This window comes from Anolis sagrei, chromosome 3 (assembly GCF_037176765.1).
Source record: "Anolis sagrei isolate rAnoSag1 chromosome 3, rAnoSag1.mat, whole genome shotgun sequence".
Classification (NCBI taxonomy): Eukaryota; Metazoa; Chordata; class Lepidosauria; order Squamata; family Dactyloidae; genus Anolis; species Anolis sagrei.
In genome coordinates, this window is record NC_090023.1 from 51,353,356 (window position 1) to 51,379,268 (window position 25,913).

The window sequence follows — 25,913 nt, forward strand, 5'->3', positions numbered from 1 at the left end:
TGGCACTGCCATTTTCGGTTCCTAAAAGTACCAGGATGAAAATTGGAGAGGGCTTCTCTAACTTTAACAGTTATGAATTTCAGGGAATCTCAGACTCGCTTGTTGCATGACAAGAAACACCTGATGAAATTTCTCCTTCTACACAACATATATCTACTCCAGGCATCATGTACTAGTAGAGATATTCCAAAATAAGAAACAAAAATCTGAAACTCAGTTCTTGTGGGTTTTTTTCGGGCTACATGGCCATATAGCCCGAAAAAACCCACAAGAACTGAGTGATTCCGGCCATGAAAGCCTTCGACAATACAAAAATCTGAAATCCGAAACACTTCTGGTCCCAAGCATTTTGGCATGCAAAGGGATGTCAAACTGTATTATTTCTACAGTACAGCTAGGTCCTATGACAAAAAGAAATGTTTCTTCTTTCTTCTTCCTCAGTTCCAGACACCAATAATATTGAAACAAGGATTGGAAAATAGCCTTTGACAATATTTATTTGTTTATTTACAGTATTCATATTTTGCCCTTCTCTTCCTGAAGAGGACTCAGGAAGAGGACTCAGGATCACAGCAAACATTCAATGCCGGTTATACAAGACAAACAACATAGATAGAAGTATATATAGGCTTTCCCATCTTTCGGCATCTTAGAGGCTGTGCTCAATTTCAGTCACTGCTGAAGGTTTTTTGTTGTTGTTGTTGTTGTTGTTGTTCGTAAACTTCCTCCTTTTTGATAGAATCACCGTGCCTAAATATCTCCCCACTTTTTAATGCAGTCTCTATCTACTCACATTGCTGTTTTCAATCCTCTTGGGGCGGGGAGCTGGGCAGAAGGTCAGGAGCTCACCCTGACCCGGGCTTCAAACTGTGATCTTTTGGTTGGCAAGATTTACTGCAGCTTGTGACTAACCTGCTATGCTAAAGCTCTGCCCTTTTTTTTACATTGGCTAATTTATTTACCTTCGCCTACACATGTATATTTTAATTACCTTTAAAAACTATACTAATATGTATTGTCGAAAGCTTTCATGGCCGGAATCACTGGGCTGTTGTAAGTTTTTCGGGCTGTATGGCCATTTTCCAGAAGCATTCTCTCCTGACATTTTGCCTGCATCTATGGCTAATATACTAATATACAGGCCAACATATATTTTGGTACCTCCAATTTATTTCATTCATGTCAAAAACATTGCATAAAACAGTTTATCTAAAACTGATGAAATAGCTTCAAATGCTAGATCTGTTTTAGGGTATATTTGACCTGCTGATCACAAAAGTGGCCCATTTCCCTATCAGCTTTAGTTTTTAAGATACAGAACATAACCCATCTACCAGTCAAGATCTGTTCAACTATAAAAAATAGTGCTAATCATATCTAATAATAACCATATTAATGGATAGGGAAAAGATGAGAAAGTCATATAGAAGTGTACATATAAACTATCAAGAGAGCCAGTGTGGAGTAAGTTAGGGTACGGTTTAGGGTAAGGGTTTTACCATTAAAGAACTCTTACATTCCTTCTATAATATGTGTCCGGCCTGGCTTACAGTACCTCAGTCTCTCCCTGCCCCCCCCCCCCCTTGGTCACATGTTCCGTTCTGCGTTGCACAAACAGTGTCCCAAAGGAGCGAAGTGGAAACAGCTTTACACTTGGAGGATCCAGACCCAGCTATCATACTGTCACCGGTCCCTTCCACACAGCTGTATAAAATCCACATTGAACTGGATTCTATGGCAGTGTGGACTCAGATAACCCAGTTCAAAGCAGATATTGTGGATTATCTGCCTTGATATTCTGGGTTATAGGGCTTCCAGGGCCCTTCCACACAGCCTTATAACCCAGAATATCAAGGCAGAAAATCCCACAATATCTGCTTTGAACTGGGTTATCTGAGTCCACACTCAGATAATGTGGGATTTTCTGCCTTGATATGCTGGGATATAGGGCTGTGTGGAAGGGCACCCATACAGCTGAATAAAATCCCGTATTATCTGCTTTGAACTGGAATATATGGCAGTGTGGACTCAGATAACCCAGTTCAAAGCAGATATTGTGGATTTTTCTGCCTTGATATTCTGGGTTATATGGTGTATGGTGTTGGAGGAAAGTTCTGAGAGTGCCTTGGACTGCGAGAAGATCCAACCAGTCCATCCTCCAGGAAATAAAGCCCGGCTGCTCACTGGAGGGAAGGATACTAGAGACAAAGTTGAAGTACTTTGGCCACATCATGAGGAGACAGCAAAGCCTAGAGAAGACAATGATGCAGGGGAAAGTGGAAGGCAAAAGGAAGAGGGGCCGACCAAGGGCAAGATGGATGGGTGGCATCCTTGAAGTGACTGGACTGACCTTGAAGGAGCTGGGGGTGGTAACGGCCGACAGGGAGCTCTGGCGTGGGCTGGTCCATGAGGTCACGAAGAGTCGGAGATGACTGAACGAATGAACAACAACAATGGCTGTATGGAAAAACCCTTTGTTTTCAGTTGGGGGTCCTTACACACAGCCATATAACCCAGAATATCAAGGCAGAAAAATCCACAATATCTGCTTTGAACTGGGTTATCTGAGTCCACACTCAGAGAATGTGGGATTTTCTGCCTTGGTATTCTGGGATATATTATGTGGAAGGGCCCCCAACTGAAAACAAAGGGCCCTTCCACACAGCCATATCATAACCCAGAATATCAAGGCAGAAAAATCCACAATATCTGCTTTGAACTGGATTATCTGAGTCCATACTGCCATCAAGGCAGAAAATCCCACAATACCTACTTTGAACTGGGTTATCTGAGTCCACACTGCCATATATTCCAGTTTAGTGTGGATTTTATACAGCCATATATTCCAATTCAAAGCAGATATTGCGGGTTGCCTGCTTTGATATTCTGGGTTATATGGCTGTATAGAAGGCCCCATATTCAAAGTCATCCAGTGGTTCTCAACCTGTGGGTCCCCAGATGTTTTGGCCTTCAATTCCTAGAAATCCTAACAGCTGGTAAACTGGCAGGGATTTCTGGGAGTTGTAGGCCAAAACACCTGGGGACCCACAGGTTGAGAACCACTGCGAGGTTCAAGAGTCCTTCCCTAAGTCTTCCCTTGCATGTGTTTTTGGACTTCAGCTCCCAGAGTCCCTTGCTATTGGCTAATGCAGCTGAGGCTTCTGGGAGTTGAAGTCCAAAGCGTGGCTGAATGCATGAGAATCTACTTGAAGGTGATTTCCTGTGGAGCTGTAGCGGCCCCTGCCGGCGTGGAGGACCACAGAATGCACACGGAGGGAGAGAAGGAGGAGTGGAAAGTGCTGTGCTGCCGGAGGGGGCGTGGCTTCCACGGGGCGGTGCTGTATCCTAGGTAACGACGCAGGCGTCAGGAGTGTGGAGCGCTTTGAAGGCCTGACGGAGGACGCTGCCTATATTTTGTTTGGTGAGTATTTGGTGAGAAGGCATGCGCGGTGAGGGCCGAGAGTGGCCCTGCCTTGTTCCTCACCCACACAACAGCCCTGCAAGGTGGGCGAAAACGGGCAGAGAGGGACTGAGGAAGGATGGTTGTTTGAACCCCAGCCCACAGCTGCATCTACACCAGGCAGGAGCAAACTTGGGCCCTCCAGGTGTTTTGGACTCCAACTCCCACAATTCCTAACAGCCGGTAGGCTGTTAGGAATTGTGGGAGTTGGAGTCCAATACACCTGGAGGGCCCAAATTTGCCCCTGCCTGGTGTAGATGCACTCCAAAACTATAAACACCAAAATTGCCAGCCTTTTCACATTTGAAAGTCATTTCCTCTTAGCTCAATGGAGTTCATTCATCCAAGTTAATACAGGATTGCTGCCCAAGATGTGTGCCTGTCCACATTGCTAACTCTGGCCCTTTGATACCGCTTTAACTGTATTTGGGATTATTTTAATTGTGTATTTGTATGGTACATGGTATGTTTCAACTGCAGTATATCTGCAAACCGCCTTGAGTCTTCGGAGAGAGGTGATATAGAAATTTCCCAAATAAATAAAGTTCTGTGGCTCGAAAGGGTGGAATCTTAGGATTTGTAGTTCGGAGGAGGATTGGGGATGGGTGGTCAGAAAGCACTGGTCCATCCCTCAATTGTAGTTCCCGAGGTATTGTCTCCTGCATCCCTTCTTTTCAGGGTCATTTTAAATAGCTTCCCAATACTGTACTGGAGGATTTAAGGATCCCAAGGTAGGCATTCTTTCAGCACAGAGCTCTACCGGAGGACCTAGGGTCTCAGAGAGGTCTTCTGTCCCCATATCTATGGTATAATAATAATAACAACAACAACAATAATGCAGATGTACTCGAGGACCTAGGGATCCCAGGAGAGGCATTCTATCAGCACAGAGCTGTACTGGAGGACTTAGAGAGTCTCACAAAGGTCTTCTATCTCCATAGCTATGGTATTTATTTATTTATTTCATATACTTGTACCTCGCCCTTCTCACCCCCGAGGGGGGACTCATTCATTAAAACAAAACATTAAATAAACAGTTGTTAAAACACGCCAATTAAAATCCAGGTCCGGGTCAATTCATTGTCACTTTGAAATTGCTTGTGTCTTCTTCATACAAGCCGCTGTTCAATGGTCAAATGCAAGGTCCCACAGCCAAGTCTTGAGTTTCCTTCTAAAGGGATTATTATTATTATTATTATTATTATTATTATTCAGATTACTGGAGGACCTAGGGATGCCAAGAGAGGCATTCTATCAGCATAGAGTTCTATTGAAAGACCTAGTTCCACACAGGTCTTCTATATCTATATCTATGGTATGATGATGGTGGTGGTGATTAGCATGATGATGCCACTGTACTGGAGGAGGAAGGAATCTAAGCAAATCCTTCTAACCCCATAAATAAAGTAATAGTAGTAATAATCATAATAACAATAATAATGCAGCTGTACTGGAGGATCTAGGGATTCCAAGAGAGGCCTTCTATCCTCATAGATAAGATGACGATGTTGATAATAATAATAATGAAGCTGTGCTGGGGAACCTAGGAATTCTTAGAGGGGGCTTCTATCCCCATAATTATTATATTTAATTATGATGATGATGATGATGATGATGATGTGCTGGAGGACCTATAGAGGCTATTTATCTTTATAGCTATAATAATAATAATAATAATAATACTGATGATGGCTTTTAAAAACCCTTTTAATTTAATCTTTTAAACTCTAAAATTTAAAATCTGTTAATTGTGAAATTGTCATAACATGAATTTGTTGGTCTGTGTTTAATTGTCTGAATGTCCTTGCTGTTTGAGTAGATGTAAATTGGATTACCTTTTGACTTACTTTGTATTGTTATATGGCATTGAATGTTTGCCTTTCTATTTGTTGTAAACTGCATTGAGTCCCCTCCAGGGAGATAGGGTGGGATAGAAAAAAAAGTTTTCATTCATTCATTCATTCATTCATTCATTCATATATCCCACGATTCCAAAGAGCCATAGCCATAAAAGTGGTATCAGATTGTTATAACTATGCAGTGTAGCTCTTCAGTCTTGTATGTATAGGAGTGAATCCCCTCTCCCCATGAACAAAGCAACGGGACAGCTCTGTAAACAAGCCTGGGATTTCAGCATTACATTCTGCTGAAATATCTTCTAAATGCAAATGCTGGCTTCTACATACATTTTTTTTATTGTGGGATTTAAACGAACTAATGTGCATTAATGGAATTGATTTATTCATGTACTACTTGGTGGAAGTCTGTGCTTCAGGCACAAGTGAGTTACCGGTACTTTCTCTTCTGTTAGTTTCATCAAAAATGATAATAACCTAAGTGCTACTCCAGGACAACTGTGGATCACATGCATGCTTACCAGCTCTGTGAATTGGTGTGAATGAACTAATTCTGGGTACAGTCTGAGATCATATCCCATGCTGCTCAGCTGTAGCCCATTAGAATTTGAATATACTGTTTTTGGAAGGCTGCATCATGAAATACTACTATCTTTGCAGTCTTTGTCCTGTTAAAATGTACAGACGAAACTCTTTCGTAGTTCATAAAACTCACTTTTTGATAATTATGTAGCAAATGTTATATAACTTGGATCACTTGACTATATTTTAAAATATGCCAGCATTTCTAGTTCAAGTTCTTTATATATTGTGTGGGTTAAATTGTAATGCAGGAAATATCAGATGATCTACAGAAAATTCTGCACTATGTGTTGACCAGATGCTCTCTATCTATGTTTGTTTTTAGAATACTTGTTTTATTTTGATTATATAATTACAGCACCTTACTAAATAATTATTACCCTGTTTATTATTGAGGGCGATCTAATATATACATTCAATAATCCAGTTCAACCTCAAACTATAAATTGTGGCACATAGCTGTCTGTCCACACACCAAAGGATATTATGCTTCAAATGGACAGGTCATAAGTAGCCCGACTGCTTTGACAAGGAGACTCTTCCCAAATAATCAGCTTATCTTCTAGTTGCTTGCATTAACCAACTTGCTGTGACACCATTTGGAATCATTTTCTCTCATGGCAGTTTTGCCTTAAATATCAAAGGATCTTTGCCCTCATGTGTAATTTCAGTAGGCATATTCTTCACAGTCACAGGTGTTGATTGTACCATTCAGTCGAAGTTATGGGATTATTTGACAAGCTGGCAGGCTGGCTTGGCCTGAAGAAGAAGGAGGTTCATGTTTTGTGCCTTGGATTGGATAATAGTGGCAAAACAACAATTATCAACAAACTGAAACCATCTAATGTAAGTAGTCATTTGATCCTTGCCTGGAGAAAATGTAAATGAATTGAATTTACATTATGCACAAGATTACTTATAAATAGGATGATATTATTGTACATTCTCTGGAATGAGTTGATTGCTTTATTATTTTGCATTTGGATAAGCTTTATAATTATAAAGAGTGTATGCTAATGGAAATTATATTCCGATATTAGTAATATGTTTCACGAAGCAGCTGTTACAGGAATAATTACATCAGATGTTTTTTGTAAAATAGATATGTATTTTACATAATCAGTACAAAATATACAGTATTTTAAAAGAGTCACACACTACACTTTTCATGGCCTATATGATTTGTGAACTCCCACTGCAGTTGCCATATTATGAGCCATTGAATAAACTACTTGTGAAATTGGAGATAAATGTTAGGAGTGGCATTTGGAGCATCCTTCAGAACTGTATGGGGGATAAAGAGTAAGGAAACACTTAATTTATGTAAATATTCTTGCTTGTTTAAAAACTGTTTGACTCAACCATGTTAAAGGACTTTAAGGATATCAAATATGTACCCAACGCCAACACATGATGCATCAACTCTGCCTATTTACCAGTAGGAGATCGAGATAATCTCCATTTCTAAATATAGGTTGACTAGTTAAAGGAGATGCTCCTTAGTGACATTAAAATGTGTGTGCGTATGCAAACGCACACATATTTTAATTGCAAAAAATCAAAATACAAAAATCACAACCACGCCAACACATATAGTAGATTGTATCCTAAAGCCACTTTGAGTCTCCTTGTGAAGAGAAAAAGCAAGGTATAAATAAACAGAAGAAGAGTATTTCAGAATTTCTTGCTCTAGTAATTGAGCTTTCAGTTAGTAAAATATAAATATTGATTCAGTAACCTGGTGTAGTTTGTTATTTTTCCTTCAATTCTATAAATGCTCCAAAAATGGGAAATTCTGAAATTTTCTCAAGACTGCTTGAATAGGCACTAATCCTACATCTTGATTCTTTGCTACCAGCACAGAAACAGTTCACTGAACTAATTTATTAACATATATTGTTACCTTGCCTTTATACTTATAACCTTTTGGAACACTGAGTGTGCTTCATGTATTTTATGTTTCTTTTTTATTCTTTTATAAGCTGTATCATCGGTGCTGTCCAGATATATGCATGTAGTAGCATTGTCACTACTAGAGTGACATTGGCATGGAGTGTGTTTGCTGGAGAAGGAATATAGTTTCATAGCAATCCTTTCATAATTTGGATGCTATAAAACTACAGAATAAAGGGAGGAATTATGTAATTTGGGCACCATGACACTAACAAATATTAATAACTTGTAATCATTCCTCAGAAAGTTGATCATCTGTGCTATCCTTAAAATGAATGAATTAAAACTAAATATCATTTAAGAGAGACAGAAAGACTACTAATAAGAATCTGAAAGGCTTCCTTTTCCGTACCTTTCTGATGGCAGCTTTATTATTGGTGATAAAGTTTTGAAGTATTCTTATGTGTTATTACCTGAAGCTTGCAGTTTTATTTTGATCAATAGAGAAAGCAGGTTTACTGGTTTTTATTTTGTGTGAGCAAGTTATGTTTAGCTTTGAGAAGAAATAGCCATCTTAAAAAATCTGATACCATGTGGAAGGTGGAGCAAGCATGTTCTCTAGTGATACAAAAACTTGAACTCGAATCGGTGGACTCAGATTACAGGAAAAGAGATTCTACTTAGAAAGAGAAAAGCTTTCATGAGAAAGAGTTCTTTTACTATAAGATGTTCAGCAGTGCAGTGCATTGTCTCAAAATGAGGAGGACTCGCTTTCCTTGGAGTTGTTCAGCCAGGTTGAATGGACATCTATCAGGAATGCTTGAGATATGTTTCCTGCATTTTGAACTGTTGAAGGTAAAGCAATAAAACACCAAATTACTGAAGATTGAATTACTAGAGCATGAAACTCTGAACAGGGTATTGAACTGAATGGTCCTTGTGGTTGGAGTTTCTTTGCTAAACTGAACATAAATTACTTTTAAAGACAAAGGTTGTTTTTTATAGGCTCAAGCTCAAGATATTGTTCCCACAATAGGATTTAGTATAGAAAAATTCAAGACCTCAAGGTAAGACTTCGCTTTGGATTTTTTTTTTCTCATCTGTATTTTCTAATCTAAATCCAGTTGCTAGTCCTAACTAGAGTAGACCTACTGAGCAATGCCTCTTTACTCAAAGAAACTCCCTTCTGTTCAGTGGGATTTAATATTGTAAGTGTAAGATTGCACCTTAAGTATTTTCATGAAATAGTGGTATAGTACTCAGAAATAAATGCCAGTGTGTTTTGTGGGGGGTAGCAATTATATATACCAGCAGTTCTCAAAGTATACTGAGGGGCTCCACGCTTCCCTCATCTTCCTCCCCCTCCAACCTTTCCCTCCTGTTTCCTGTGCCTCCCCTTACATCTGCCTCCCCGCCCAAACCAAAAGCCTTTTTTCCTCACCTCCCTTTCCACCCAGATCCTTTCCTCCTTGTCTTCCTTGCTGTTGTACTCCAGAGCTCCAAAATAGCAAGCAGTTTATTGAGGGCAATATAAGCCAAAGCAATAAAAAGTAATCAACAATAAAAGGTAATCCAATTTATTAGGAAGAAATATGAATAATTAGTCCAAAAAGAAATAGTCCAAAAAGTCCATGAAACTAGATACTTGATTTCAAAGGCAAATAACATCAAAGGCACTTAATCCATGAATCAAACAAAGACTAGAGTCCAAAACTTGGCATGAAGAACTTAACATGGATCCAACATTGCTTCGTCTGAAGCCAAATTCTGTACTTGGCACTTATATCCCTGCCCTATTTCCCAAAGATCCAGAAAAGGATTTTTCGTTAATTTTGGTTTCACTTCTAACTTCCGCTGTAATCTGGCTGAGCATCGTAATTGCTGACCTGTTTGTCTATGCTAGCTAAAAACACTTCTTCTGTTCAAGGCTTCACTGCTTTTCCCTTCATGGAAATCTCCACCTGGAGATAACTGACCGGGGAACTGCGGCGCAGGGCCTTTCCCAAGCTCAAGACCTTGAGAATCCTCTTACAGCAATACAGGCCTCTCTTTTTTTTTTTGGTCATGTCAGGAACGACTTGAGAAACTGCAAGACGCTTCTGGTGTGAGAGAATTGGCCGTCTGCAAGGATGTTGCCCAGGGGGTGCCCGGATTATTTGATATTTTACCATCCTTGTGGGGGGCTTCTCTCATGTCCCCGCATGAGGAGCTGGAGCTGATAGAGGGAGCTCATCCACCTCTCTCCGGATTCGAACCTGCGACCTGTCGGTCTTCAGTCCTGCCGGCACAGGGGTTTAACACACTGCACTACTGGGGGCTCCTAATACAGGACCCCTCATCTAAACTGCATTCAGACCCCACATCTCCAAAATCAGGCCCAGGAAATAGACCATTATCCCCATTCTCTTCAGGAACATCGTCATGGACAGCATCCCCATTTCAATCAGCAAAATCAACTTGAACATGAACATTGTTGTCATTCCCATCATCCAAAGCAACCTGATCATCAGACACGATCACAGGCTGACATACAACACTTCCTCCCAAAACCCTATTTCCCTCCCACTGCTCAGGGGATGCTTTGATTGTGGTTTTCCTGCATGGCAGAAGAGCATTGGACTTGATGGCCCCTGGGGCCTTCCATTGAAATACTGTTTATGTTGGTTGCCTGATATATATGCATTATATATAACATAATATATAAACATTTCTTGGGGCTGCACGAGAAACTTTTACCCTGCAGCTGAAAAAGTTTGTGAACCCCTGATATATACAATTGTGAAATTAAATATTTTGCCATTCTAATTTTCATCTTCTATTTTTATTTATAGTTTGTCATTCACTGTGTTTGATATGTCGGGTCAAGGAAGATACAGAAATCTTTGGGAGCACTACTACAAGTAAGTGTTTTGATTATAAGGCTTGCATTTGCACTATGTAAACACATAATATGGCAGCCCTGGTTTCACTTAACCACATCTAACAAAATATCCCCTCTCTAGAATTTTCTTAGGCCTCCCAGGCAATTATATGGTATAATCATCCAGAAGTTACCATAGAGTTGCCCTGGTGGTTCTTGAGAATTCCTAGAAAATCCCTTTAAGAATTTTCTCAGTCCTTCAGGGCAATACTGTGGTAACTTTCAAACAGAAACAGTAGAGTTTCATGTTTCCACAGTAAGTTAAGGAATGTATCCTCTGCAGATATGAGGGGCATATTGTATTCAGAAACTAAAATTATATAATATTTTATTTATGAAAAATACTTGGTTAAAATAGTTGTTGTGCAATATGATAAATATGCCATTACTTGACTATAACTGTTTTTTTAAGACTTGGCCAAAAGGAAAACAATATGGAATGCTTTGAAGTTCTAATTTCCAACATGAAAAAAGTATTCTTGAATATAGCCCATGTTTAAAAACACTGTATATTCCCCAGGAAAAAATGTTGATAATATAAATATTGCAAATCAACAAAAGATAATTTTTAGGATGTATAAGACAAGGCCAATTATCCATTCTGTGTGCCTGTAGAATGCATCCTTTTATTCTACTGTGGCTTTGGCATAATAGAAAAAGATCGAGAAAATGTTGCATTTGGAATTGGTCTAGAATTTTATATATATCATGTAATATATAATATATATTATATGAAAAACTGTTAACTTCCAGTTTGCTAGTAAAACTGAATTACTGTGTCACAAAAGGATGCATGTCTAAAAAGTTTATTGCCAACATGAAAAGTTTGGAAAGCTCTGTTTTATAGACTTCCATAGGAAAGGTAAAAAATCTGATATCAGAATTCTGTACATAGTTTTCTAATGAATTTCCATTAAAGTACAGTACTTCATGAAGAATCCGACACATCATTAAGAATCCACATATATATAATTCAATTTAGGGATTCCTGTGCAGATTGGAAGATGTGTACAGAATATTCAATGAAATCAAAATACTGAGGATTATTTTTAGCTTGAATGCACATTTTCATTATTTTATTCATCCCGAAAAACTATTAACTTGAATATGCACTTTCATCTTTTTGCCCTAAATTATACAAAAGGTTAATTTTTAAAATGAATCCCCTTTGTTGTGATAGATTTATTTTTTCCTCCTTCAAGCAAATTGTATTAACACATTAATCAAATGAATATATGAAATAGTCATTTACAATACGGTAAAGAGGACTGGAATGGAACAAGGAATACGAGACTGGTTATGATTCCACCATGAGACGAAGTGGATTTTTAGTGTAGTCTGTAATTGTTGTAGTTCATGTTGTTGTAACTGGCTTTTTTGTAATTGTCTTTTATGTGTACTGTACACCGCCATGAGTCGCCCTTATGGGCTGAGAATGGCGGTTAATAAGTGCATCAAATAAATAAATAAATAAATAAATAAATAAATCCACATTGGAACCATTACAAAAACCTGCTGAGAAATTCAACAATTATACTCAAGGAACCATCAGTTAACGAGAACCTCATTTGCTCAAAATAACTGTAATATAATACAAAGCTATAAAATAATCAACATTCTTCTGTATTGAGCAATCACTTAAGATTCTGCTTAGTGTTGTTTTATAAATTTATTTTAGTTTCCAGGACATAGGATGCCAACATGCTATATTTCTAGGGTACTTTCTTATTAAATGAATACATGCAGATTCCTGATGCATTACTGGCATAATTGAATTGACTCTTGTGAATGTGGAAGAGAGCAGTTCTGTTTTAGCCTTTCAGGTTTGGAAGGACTGTACTATGAGAAATAGTTGCTTTTCCCACCTGGTTGTAATTTTTAGTTTTATTTATGTACATGGATAAAATTATTCCATATCAATAGATAAGAACTGATAGGAATAGCATCATAAAAGAAGCCATTGTGAGATAGCATTTACAGACTGATTTTGTGTCACCCTTCTGCTTATATGGTAACATTGTTTTGATTTTTTAAAGGCAAAAAGAAAACACGGTTGATTAAAAACTTGTAAAATGTTTTCTTTGAATTATTGCTTGTATGGAATAAATTGAGAACTAGTGTAGTGCAGCACTGGATTCAAATACCCACTTGAACATGGAGGCCCAATGGGAGATCTTGGGCAAGTCATATTCTCAGAGGAAGGCAGGGGTTGAATCCCCTTAAAAGAAATTCTGCCCAGAAAATCTTGGAATAGAATCGCCTTTTGATTATTGTAAGTCAGAAGGCAAAGAATGGGAACAATAAGAACAAGCCATGGGATTTCATCCCCAGTTTCTAATCTTAAGAGACATGTATGAGTACTTGTAGACTTAGTGTGAGCTAGTTTTCATCTAACATGAATTTGAGATTGTTTTATCCATAAATTTTACAATTTAGCTTAATGTTTACAACAGTGGTTCGCAACCTGTGGTCCGTGGACCACCAGTGTCCCCAAGAACTAAAATATACTACGCAACCTCACCATTACTACTCTTGCAATGAGAGTGACTGGTCTCGCAAAACCCTCCTATAGTGCTGAGGCATATTAAATATGATTTTCTGTGGACGAGTTGGTCAAAATTATCCTTGGTCAAAAAAAAAGTTGGGAACCACTGGTTTACAAGGATGAAGTGCACCACCAGTTACATGTTACATCAAGGTATTTCCTGGTGTGTTTCACAGTGTCCTACAATGTTGTTCTCATCATTGTAGAATTAATTGCTTGAGTAAAGGAAACCTCTTGGCTCTGTTCCAACAGGTATTGCAATATGTTTGAAGAGGATCTATGCCTAGAGATGTACATACGTGGTTATCTGATTTATGATATGCATTCACTTAAATGTTGCTGTAAATCCAGCAGTACTATATCCCATTGCTTGGTGGCACATTGCTTTAAGCATTATACCATTTTACAGGTGATAATAGTTTTAATAGCCTTGGGAGGAGAGCAATGACCAATCTCGATAAAATAGTTAAGAGTAGAGACATCACACTGGCAATGACGGTCCGCATAGTTAAAGCATAGGTTAAATTAACCTATGGATGCGAGAGCTGGACCATACAGAAGTCTGAGTGAAGGAATATAGATGCTTTTGAACTGTGGTGTTGGAGGAAAATTCTGAGAGTACCTTGTACCCCAAGAAGATCAAACCAATCCATACTCCATGAAATAATTCCCAATTGCTCACTGGAGGGAAGGATATTGAAGGCAAAGATGAAGTACCTTGGACACATAATGAGATGACAGGATACCTTGGAGAAGATAATGATGCTGGGGATGGCGACAGCCGACAAGAAACTCTGGCGTGGGCTGATCCACGAGGTCCCGAAGAGTCGGAAGCGACTGAACAAATAAACAACAAAAATAGTTTTAATGTAGTCAAAGGGATACGGTCCTAGAAGCAGAGCTGTAGTGCTGTCCCTCCTTTTGCTGGGAGGTAACCTGCCTCCCTCCCCTCCCCTCCCCTCCCCCCCCCCCCCCCCCCCCCGGATTAAACAAGAGTTCTTTACTTCAGGGTTGGCAGTGGGCATGACAAAGAATTTCAGTTGCCCTAACAACACTTAAGCAATTCAGGCACAATGCATTCAGTTCTGATGGCTACATAAGGTTCAATGCATCAAAGTCAGAACTACCGCAACCTAGAAATAGTAAAATAACACACAACAAACTAATATTTTGACTACATGCTTTGTTATAGAATCCTAGAAAGCCTGTAATTTGTTTCTTTGCTTTCTCTATTGTGCAGGGATTGCCAAGCCATTATTTTTGTTATTGATAGCAGTGACAAACTAAGAATGGTTGTGGCCAAAGAAGAGCTTGACACACTCATGAATCATCCAGGTGAGGAGACCCTTTATCTTTTAACTCAGTCCTATTCCTACTATCCATTTTCAGTTTAAAATGTGTCTTTTGGTGTGAAGTCTGTATCTGTATATAGAGAAGTTCATTTGCTTTTCCTTCAGTAAGTATAAACTAAGGCCTCTTCTACACTGCCATGTAATCCAGACTATGAAAGCACATAATCCCCATTATCTACTTTGAACTGGATTATCTGTCTTCACTGTGATATAATCCAGTTTAAATCAGATAATCTGGATTTTATATGGCAGTGTAGAAGGGGCCTAAAATAAAGGATTTTCTAGTTAGTTTCAGGGAAAAGTACAATGTGTTGGTTTTGATCTTTAAAGTCCTATTATTACTATTATTATTATTATTATTATTATTATTATTACCCCACTTTATCTCCCCAAAGTGGACTCAAAATGGCTTGACATAAAAGCATTAGTATACAATTTAATATATATAAATATGCAAAAATTAAAATAGAATTAAACACAAACAACACTAAAAAAAATTCACAGTTGAAACCCATCAAAACAGTTAATAACTACAGCACCATCTGACTAGATTTGAGGGTCCTTCCACACAGCCATATAACCCAGAATATCAAGGCAGAAAATCCCACAGTATTTGCTTTGAACTGGGTTATCTGAGTCCACACTGCCATGTATTCTAGTTCAAAGCAGAAAAAGTAGGATTTTCTTCAGCTGTGTGGAAAGGGCCTTAAACACTTTAATATTTAAAAGCCTGTCTGAATAAAAAGGTTTTAGCCTGCAGCCAGAAGGACAGTGGGTAGGACGTCATTCTGGCTTTCCTGGGTCCAGATTACCCATATGGTTTGGGTCCAGGCTACCCCCAGGATCACTTTCTCCTATACAATCTGCCCCGCACACATAGGTCCTCTGGGGGATGGCTGCTCCAGCCACCAGAATCCGAATGGTGACCATCACCCAGATGACTTTTTCATTTGCTGCCCCAAGACTGGAATGATCTTCTGAAAGAGCTGCGACAGTTAGATCACACAATTAAAGACCCATCTCTTTTGGCAGGCCTATCTGGTCAATTTTAAATTGTGAATTTTAATCTGCATTTCATTAGCAGATTTTAACTGTGTATCTTGTTGTACATCTTTTAATAATGTTTTATCTCTTATTTTACTGATGTTGTTTCCCGCCTTGAGTCACAGGGAGAGGCGGATAATACATTCATTGTTGTTGTTATTGTTATTACTACTACTACTAATGAATTGTACAAATATATTTGTATGGGTAATTCATGACCCTCCATGTTGGGGTTCCCCAAACTAAGGCCCATGGGCAGGATGCAGCCCTCCAAGGTCATTTACCCGGCCCCCGCCCTAAACTTTAGACTCAGAGTCACTTAAGTTGGAAATGACTTGAAGGCATACAACAACAATCCTACTGAACTTGAGTATCTCATCAGTCAAAAGCAGGCCCACACTTCCCATTGAAATACTGGTAAGTTTATGTTGGTTAAAATTGTTCTTTCATGGATTTTTTGCACTATCAATGAGATATGTGCAGTGTGTATAGGAATTCGTTCATTTTTTTTCATACTGTAGTCTGGCCCTCCAACACTCTGAGGGACCGCGAATCAGGCCTTGGCTTAAAAAGTTTGAGGACCCCTGCTCTAGGTGTTAGGGAATGACAACTCCCGTTGTTTCTCACCATTGCCTACATCGTCTTAAGATTTATAAAAGTTGCATTCTAGTCACATCTGGAGACCACATGTTGTCCACTTTTATAATATTTATCTATCAATTGGAGTACCATTATTATGTAACTGAATTCAAAATGAAAACAATTCAGTCAGTTTGTTTAAGAAATAAAGATATTCAGTGAACCTGCATTGAATCACACAAACCTCTATCCATTTAAGGTTAACCACATTGCACCAGCCATGTTCAAGTTAAATGGAGGAATCAACCCTTAAATATGCTGGAAATTCTCAATTCGGACTTAATTCTCAGGTCTTTCCTAAATTCGGTTTTTTGATACCAGTCTATCTGTGTGATGTTCTCCCATAACTGAGCAAAAGTAGCTATGCAAACTCAATCTTTTTTTTTAATTATAAGTTACTTTGACCTCCATAATTAGTTTGGCTAGTTCATTCATATTGTTATCCTTTCATTGTGTATACATTTTGTTGCGGAGCTATAGTTCCTACATATTTTCTTGCAGCTGACAATATTTTTCTTGAATAGAAAAGTTACGATGATGCAAGCAAACATTTGAACATACATCCTTAATTATTTATTATTTTTTACTTCATTTCTACCCCGCCTTTCTTGACCTGAGAGGGGAATCAAGGCGGCTTACAAATCAGGCAAACATTCAATGCCGCACAAGTAACAATAAAACACATCTCATAAAAATTTAAACTATCTAAGCGTATAAAAAATTAAAACTCATACCAATCTATCAAACAGATTAAAAACCACATATAATATATGGTCATGGTCTCTGCTTTGAGTTTAAGAATTCTTACTCTACTGAAACAACTAATTACTATTGAGACTCCTTTTCTCTCTCTCAGCTTTGTTTGAGTTTTTGGCAGCATTAACAAAATGTTACATCATTCCTAGATCTTAAACATAGACGAATACCCATTTTGTTCTTTGCAAACAAGATGGACCTTAGAGACGCTGTGTCATCTGTAAAAGTTTCTCACTTACTGTCCTTGGAGGACATCAAAGACAAGCCATGGCATATCTGGTAACGTCTTACTTTTATTATCTTCTTGCTTTTATTTGTAATGTTTAAATTTTTGAATAACTAATTTTCCTAGCATTCACTATTCTGTTTTTCAAACGACACTTATGAGTATTAATCCTTCAAGCAGCCCCAAGTAATAAAGGACAGTGTTACAAGTCCTTGATACACATGAGCAAATGGTTGCATACATGAGGCAAATGTTGAGTTCATGGGTAAGGTTATATTCTTATTTATATTTTTCAAATGTTTATGTGAAGGAATAAAAGGCCCCGGTCCCCTGACTCCTCAGCCCCGTGGTGTACAAAAGCCTGAAGGTCTTGCTCTATCAGATAATCACACCAAAAACATCCTGAGGGAGAGTGATGCTGTGGTTTATACACAGATCTTCTCAGAAAGATAGGAATCTTTCTGAGAATCCCTTGTGTGGAACAAATTTACTCTGAGAGTAGCCAAGTTTCCAGAATGTGTTGAGGAAAGGGGTATAACAAATTCAAATCCCCAGTAGGAACTACTAAGAAGATAATCATAAGAAGTTGGGGTTGATAATAAAAATATTTCCTCTATTACAATGTTGTGTTAATTGTCACTCACTAATATGAAAGAATGTCATCTTGCATCTCCCTGCACCCTTCCATGCTACCTGGAGACTTATTTGTATATTTGGAGGGAGGCGACTGCATTTGGTAGGGTGGGGAGTTCAGCCATTTAAACAGGGAAGTTACTTGGCAAATGTTTTAAATTAGAGAAAGAAATATGCAGCAAATAAGGCCTAAAAAGGTAAAGATAAATGTCTCCTAACATTAAATCTAGTTGTGTCCAACTCTGGGAGGTGGTGTTCATCTCCACTTCTAAGCCAAAAAGCCAGCATTGTCCATAGACACCACCAAGGTCATGTGACCAACATGACTGCATGGATCGCCATTACCTCGCTGCTTACCTTACCTATTGATCTACTCACATTTGCATGTTTTCAAATTGCTAGGTTGGCTGAAGCAGGGCCTAACAGCAGTTTTGAACCATCAACATTTAGGTCAGCAAGTTCAGCAGCTCAGTGATTTAACCTGCTGCACCACCAGGGGACCCTAAATAAGGCCTAAGGGACAACAATTCGAGTCAAGTCAATTGAAGGCCTAGAACAAAAGCAAGAGAGAAGTGGCAAAGACCTTTATGGAAGTTTTTTTTTCTCTGCGTATGATTTCAGTTTGACTAAAGAAAATGTGATCACCTTATTGTACTTACACACCATTAAAGTATATTCTTTTCATTTTAGTGCTAGTGATGCTATTAAGGGAGAAGGATTGCAAGAAGGTGTAGACTGGCTTCAAGGTAGCTTTCATCACCTTTTGCTTATCTTTCTTATGCTTTCCATGAATCATTTTGTTTTTAATTTTATCATTTTTCCACCATTTCATGTTGCTTTTTTCCTACCTATTTTTGCTATCAGATCAAATTACACAGTAAGTATCCTTACCAATCTCTGTTACTTTGACTGCTGTTTCGTTGGCTTCATTCTAGCTAATAACTCTCTAAAATTCCTGTGCAAAGTAGGCAAATATACCAGCAGCACTTCCTATCATAAAATATGTAAAGTAATTAAACCCACATTAATTCTTAGAAATAGTGCTGCACTCTGGATACAATCTACATATTTATATTTACCATAATGAGTAACTAGTATAACAAATAGAGTTTATGTCTTCGATATGTATTTTCTCATATTCAAAATGTTTGTGTGTATGTGTGTCTGCCATATTTCTGAAAAAAGAAGGGGAAACACTATAGGGTATCTGAACATCTATATTAGGTTCATTTCAGGATATATATAAAAAAGTAGTGATTGAGCAGTTTCCAATTCTTTTCTTCAATCACTGGAAATAAGGTAAAGGTTTCCCCTTGACATTAAGTCTAGTCGTGTCTGAATCTGGGGGGTGGTGCTCATCTCCATTTCTAAGATGAAGAGCTGGTGTCCCTAGACGCCTCCAAGGTCATGTGGCCAGCATGACTGCATAGAGCACCGTTACCTTCCCACTGAAGTGTTACCTATTGATCTCTCATTTGCATGTTTTTGAACTGCTAGGTTGGCAGGAGCTGGGTCTAACAGTGGGAGCTCACCCCCTCCCTGGATTCCAACCTTTCAGTCAGCAAGTTCAGCAGCTCAGCTGTTTAACCCGCTGTGCCACCGGGGGCTCCTACTGGAAATAACACTTCTTAAAATTCTATTTCTGTTGAGTTTATTTAGGGATGATATACAATTATCCCTAAATATACCACATGCTTATTTCCTTTCAACCTTTGTCTCGGGGTGTATTGCAAGCTTCATAAATGTGCAACACCTCCACTGTCAGTGTTTTGATTGTAATACAAACTATATTTACAAAATGTGTATGAATGCAATGTTTTCTTTGCCGAAATCCACATAACTAGTTGCTCTTTATTTTCACTCCAAGCATAGTGACAGAATAATGTTTAAATGTATGTAACTTTAAAATACTTAGTACAAAGCATTTTAGAGTAGCTTTTAAAAACTGTTCTACAACTTTTCTTTCACTCAAGGTAGTGTTATATAAAAGATGCCACTAGATGTCAGCAGAGACTGACAGCTGAGTGGCAGGAAAGCTTTGCTAGATGATATTTGACTTGTTGGCTACATAAATACAAGGTTTAAAAGGAAAGTGCTGATCCACATATATCTTGGGAAAGAATCCAGAGTAGCATGTATCAAAAAATGTTAGATGTCTGTGTTTTATGCAGAAGTTAAAATAATTGAGACATCGAGTGATAAAAAAAAATTAAACTCCATAGCATTGATTCAGAGTTAGAGTATATTTTTTCAATGTATTGTCGAAGGCTTTCATGGCTGGAATCACTGGGTTGTTGTAGGTTTTTTCGGGCTATATGGCCATGTTCTAGAGGCATTTTTCAGTTTTCCTTCCATCAGCTCTCTTGCTTGCCTCCTAAACTTATTTTTCTGCTATTAAACAGAATAAAAGTTTATCATGTTTACTAAAGACAAGCCCAAAACAAGACAGTCAAGCGCCTGTACAGAGGGTGATTGCTTCTTCAAACAAATCTTGCCATGTAAACTTTTAACATTGTTTGGTATTCAGTTTCTTAAATGTTTTCAACAGAAGAGAGTGGAGTAACTACCAAAACCCACAGTTTTAGATTACAAAGGATTTAGGAGAGAGGAAGCATCTGTACAGTAAACATAGATCCTTCATTTGTGTTTGGTTCTCCTTTCTCTGATTATTAAGCTGGGAAGAGAACCAAGAAGGTTTAGTTTAGTCATAACACTTAGCATGGCTCTCTTTTTCACTTTGTGCACAAATCCCTGTATCAACTTCTGAAATGTAATCAACCTCAGTTTGCACGATGTCCCATAAAAGGTGCATAGTATGCAAAAGAAAAATAGAGAAGGGAATCCACAAAACTGCAAATATCCTCCTGCTCAACCAAACCGGTTGATGTTCACATATAATCCCAGTGTTTTCTCTGATAACCAAAACATAACTGTTGACTGCAGAGGAGCTATACAAATGTCATCACTCACTGCTACATGGCTTTGTATGGTTGTTAGAAAAATTATTAGTGCAATAAAAACATTTTAATGTGTCTTTCCCTTCCTTACCCAGATCAAATTCAATTAATGAAGACATGAAAAACCAATGAGCTATGAAAATGGCATAAAGATTATTTATAGATGCAACTGAAGAGCCTTGAAGACAAAGGACTTTTTAGGCCTGTTTGTTCTTCCCCCCCCCCCCTTTTTTTTTTTTTTGGCTTTTATTAAATCCCACTGGGCATTTTTTGTAATAAAACATTTAGTTCACATGCACATTCATCTTATGGACCAAAAATGTAGGTGTGGTTGGAAAAGTTCAATCATTGTATGGAATCTAAAAAGACTAGTGTGTTTTGAGTTATGGGCTTTGCTTAGTCTCCCCTCTGCCCCCCTCCCATGTGTCCTATTAAACAAACTGCCTATATGTGATATGTGCATTGAGATAAACTATAGTGTAACAGCATGTCCACAATAAAGAAGTGGCTGCCAGAAACCTCAGACACACATGTTCCTCTGCACTGCAAATCTGTAAGGGGCAACTCTGGTAACTCTTTTTTTCTGACCTAAGTCTGGGCTTTTCATGTCACCCAGGCCAGGGATTGTACTTTATAACAAACTCCCATTCTCAAAATAAGACAACTTCAAACTGTGGTTTCTGAAGCAATCTTAAAATTAATCAACGCTTGTTTTAAGTCACAATATCTTATCTAGATGACACAGCCATTTTATTTAGAGGGGGACACCTAAAAGCAGCCCACTGTGTGTTCATGGTTTTATTGGCTGAGTAGCACCAACTAAGGCTTACACCAGCATCTTCTTGATTATACTCGCCTTGCTAAACCGTGGTTTAATATTGATCTGCAAACTAATATATTTTACCAGGATTTGCTGGGGACCTTTGACAAAATTCAAAAGTTTTGTGTTAAATGGAAAACAGCTATAAAATTTAAAATTTTCATATCATCTTTTAAGTCAAATATGGATTCTGTTTTATAAGCCATTATGGATGTTTATAATTTTCTGTTGGTGTGTTCTCAAATTATAGTGTGTTCTGTAATAACTGAAATAATATTTTGATAAATAAAATATAGTATATGGTTAATTTACTGGAATTTTGTTTGATTTAAAATGACAGAGATAATAGTATCCAATCCAATACACAAAATGAACATTAATTCAGTTGTTACTCACAATTGGAGTAGATGCTTTAAATGAATAGAATTTACATAAATGCTGACTTTACTGACTTATTGATTCAGTAGATCGCTATACGGTAGTTGGAACAAACAACTATATTTAGCTCTGTTATTATTCAAGCAGATGTCTATTGTCTAAAACTTTGCCTAGTGTAATCCATTTTATCCTTGACCCTAATTCATTTATATATTGTTAGTATTTCATATGAATACATAATCTGGAGTTCTCAAATTTTACACTAATCTGGCTTTAGCCATGACAAATGATGTAACACTGTATTTGGAATGTCAGAGAAACATATACGTTGGTTCTAGAAAACTACAGTGGATGTTACTGCAATAGGGAGAAGATTCAGATAAAACCCTCTGTTTGGAAATGTCTAATATACACTTGATTTTGTTAACACATTGACATCTTTCAACATGGCACTTTTAAATGATGTTTCATGTGAACTGTTGCCACTACTGACTTCTTACAGATCTCTTTCAAATTCTGCCGATGTTTCCCACACACATCCACTCAGGAAAATCTTACACTGAATCCAGAGCCTCCCGGAAAAATACAGTAACTTCTCCAATTCCCTGGAAGGCATTTGGAGGAAAACATTACATATCTTAAAAGAAACTCCTTGGCAGTAAGAGTAGTTTGGTAATGGAACTAACTGCTAGAGAGATGATGGTGGGGTCTTCTTTGCTGGATGTTTTCCAGTTGGAGGTTCTAGAGATCCTGCATTGAGCAAGTGATTGGAACTTATGATCCATGGAGCTCTTTCCAACTCTGTAATTCTAAGATTCACATCCAAACTTGACTTCCATTTCATTAATTCTGTTGGGTAGGTTTTTTTTTTTTTTTTTTTCACTTCTTACCTTTTCTGGTACTAGAGCTGAATTCAAGTTGCAAGTCCTAAACAGGGCAGCTGATGTCTGGGACTCTTGTTTGGGACTCTCATTCATAGAGTCAACACAAGTCAATGTTGATGACAAATAACAAATCCTTACATATGCTGGGACTCACATTGGGCACAACAAAGTGTGATAGAAGCAGAAATTAGTATAGCCAACTATTCCTGTTTACAGTAAAGTTTCAAGAAGATACTTGTAACATTTTTAGTTCTAATCCAATGTACTACTCACACAAAATATTTTTATTGTTGTTAATAACTTGATTGATGAGGATAGAGAAATCAGGGTCTACATTTAGTTCTTCAGCCAAACAATGAATGATGGATTTTTAATTTTTTTAGATTCCATGTCATTCACATTTATGCCTAAGGACATGTGTGTGCAAAAGCCTTTTCTTGCTAGTGGAGAAACTATACTTTCAGCCCAAATATTGTCTACAGGAATATCCCTACAAATGAATCCTGAGCTGGGAATTTTATTTTATTTTTTTCGTGTCAGGAGTGACTTGAGAAATGGCAAGTCGCTTCTGGTGTGAGAGAATTGGCTGTTTGCAAGGACGTTGCCCAGGAAACGCCGGATGTTTTACCATCCTGTGGGAGGCTTCTCTAATGTCCCTGCATGTGAAGCTGGAGCTGACAGATGGGAGCTCACCCCACTCCCCAGATTTGAACCACCGACCTTTCGGTCAGCAGTCCTGCCAGCACAAGGGTTTAACTCATTGTGTCACCAGGGGCTCCTTTTGATCTGGGATGATTTTGCCTGCTCCATCTGATTCCCCTTTGTGGGGAAACCAGATGTCCTGTGTTATCAATGATAGTGGTAGAAATTTTTCGTTCATGCCATTGGCCTTTGCAACTGCCAGAACAAACAATAAAGGATTCTGCTTGTGTCTCCAAGTGTTAACAGCAAGGATTTCTTATCTTGTGTTCCTGGCTTTCCAGCTGGGAAAGATAGCTTTATGGGGGAATCCTGATGGGAGAAGATGGTTTGTAAGGAAGATGATAGGCATGAGGAGCATTCCCGTAGACAGATTGGGAACCTCTGTTTACCAAATGTTGTTTTTTCTGTACTAGAGCCTCTGGATTGAGTCATACATGTTCAGTGAAACTCACTCTGAGATATGTATATCTTTCACGTAGCTTTGACTGATTTTGAAGTTTGTGGAGATCAAAATATAACACATCTATGGTTTTGTATATTTTAGTGAAAATTCTATAAAAGTGGAAAATTAAAGTGCATTTTATCAGAAAACAGTTTGCTTTAAAATACATTTTCTTTAGCTTTAGGCAATAATTAGAATAAAGTGTTCAAAGGGCTCATGTGAACTGAAAATTTAAAAAACAAAAACACGTTTCCGTAATTCTCCCATCTGTTCACCCTGAAACAGCAATCAGCCAGGAGGTTCCCATGTGTGCAAACCATTCTAATCTGAACAGCAGCAGAAAAGAACAGCTTGTCATGTAACTTCAGTGTTCTCTGTCATTTGAGTGGGTGACTCCTGTGGAAACTTAGGAAAATGGGTTGAGATACTTTGAAGCATCAGATATCTCCCTATGCTTTGAGTTTAGTACTGCTTTTATGGGCACGCTGGCTGCCTGGGGCCATATGTTATTACATCATATTCCCTGCACGTGGCAACTTAAGTCCTCATTACCATCTGCTTCGTTTGCATGTATTTTCACGGTCCTTAATGTCGACAGCTGTGCTCAGAGGCCAGTGCCACCCTCCGCATGATAAATATCCTTTTATCTGGAAAATATGAATGGACGGTTAACAACAAAATTTATATTGCCGCATCTGCGGCATGGGCTTTGTCACGGACCTTTGACAACTGGGAACAAAAGAGAACAGCACAAAAGGAACTAGTCAGCCCAGCCGTAACTCTTATTCCTGTTTCACAGCACAATTCTTCACTTCCTCATGCACACACATTTGAGATAATGTTTTTTAAAAAGATAAAAGATGTAGAAAGGATCAGCATCCAAGTCTAAAAAATTAGTTTCTTGTTAGTCTCACACTCTTCATATGTACAACATTTGAAATATGTTTAAAAATAAAAGAGGCAGCAGCATCCAAGCCTAAACAATTATTTCCTCTCTTGTTAGTCTACTATTCTTAGATACCGAGGCTGTTTCCACTCAGACTCTCCTGTTACATCTGAAGTAAACTATATTACTTCCTTAAGTATGTTTTTTTTTTTAAAAAATGTATCCAACCTGATAAAACTTGGGGCACATCAGGATTGGAACGCAACAGTTCCAGGAATTACTAGGAAAATTAGCTTGGAAAAATTAAGTTGTGACAAAGTCCTTTGTCAGAGTTCCAAGCATTTTAACTATGTTATATTTTCACATTGTGCTGAGAGCGATAGGAGCAAATGAAGTAGCAGATGAAGCCAGCTCCTTGGAAGCATCTCTAAATACTCCCTTTTTCTCCCTTTACTGATGAGGAGGAGGAGGAGGAGGGAAAAGCTGATACGATACGAGGATTTAAAGATTGAGCTGCAAAGACTGGGACAAGCCATTAAAGATGGTCCCAGTGGTGATCGGCACACTGGATGGAGTGCCTAAAGACTTTGGCCAGCACTTAAAAGCAATCGGCACTGACAAAATTACTATCTGTCAGCTGCAAAAGGCCACCCTACTTTAATCTCTTTGCCAATACATCACATAGTCCTAGACACTTGGGAAGTGTTTGACGTGTGATCCAATACAACAACCAGCATAATGAACATATTTGCTATATACTAATCTTGTTTTTTATCAAATAACAACAACAACAACACAGTCCTAATTGCTTGGGAAGTGTTCGACTTGTGATTGTGTGATAAGAAATCCAGCATATATATCTCATTTGCTGTGTAATACTGTGTTATTGTGTCAGTGAAGTAATAATAATAATTTATTTGTATTCTGCCCTATCCCCC

At 38.2% G+C, this 25,913-nt stretch overlaps 1 protein-coding gene across 3 annotated transcripts; it reads left to right on the plus strand.

The window, feature by feature from the left end:
- The first annotated feature begins 3,322 nt into the window (after positions 1 to 3,322).
- On the plus strand, positions 3,323 to 21,990 carry ARL6 (ADP ribosylation factor like GTPase 6). 3 transcript variants are annotated; one of them, XM_060770608.2, is made up of 8 exons: positions 3,323 to 3,421; positions 6,588 to 6,744; positions 8,797 to 8,858; positions 10,623 to 10,691; positions 14,497 to 14,591; positions 17,197 to 17,326; positions 18,597 to 18,652; positions 18,771 to 18,802. In XM_060770608.2, exons 2-8 carry the CDS (start codon positions 6,622 to 6,624, stop codon positions 18,785 to 18,787), a joined length of 552 nt encoding a protein of 183 aa, XP_060626591.1. In that variant the 5' UTR covers positions 3,323 to 3,421; positions 6,588 to 6,621; the 3' UTR covers positions 18,788 to 18,802. The 3 variants fall into 3 exon arrangements, with proteins under 3 accessions (XP_060626591.1, XP_060626590.1, XP_067322764.1); XM_060770607.2 differs by lacking the exon at positions 18,771 to 18,802 and adding an exon at positions 20,959 to 21,990 and having other exon boundaries at positions 3,324 to 3,421; XM_067466663.1 differs by lacking the exon at positions 18,771 to 18,802 and adding an exon at positions 20,959 to 21,990 and having other exon boundaries at positions 3,324 to 3,421; positions 6,594 to 6,744.
- The last annotated feature ends 3,923 nt before the right edge of the window (positions 21,991 to 25,913 follow it).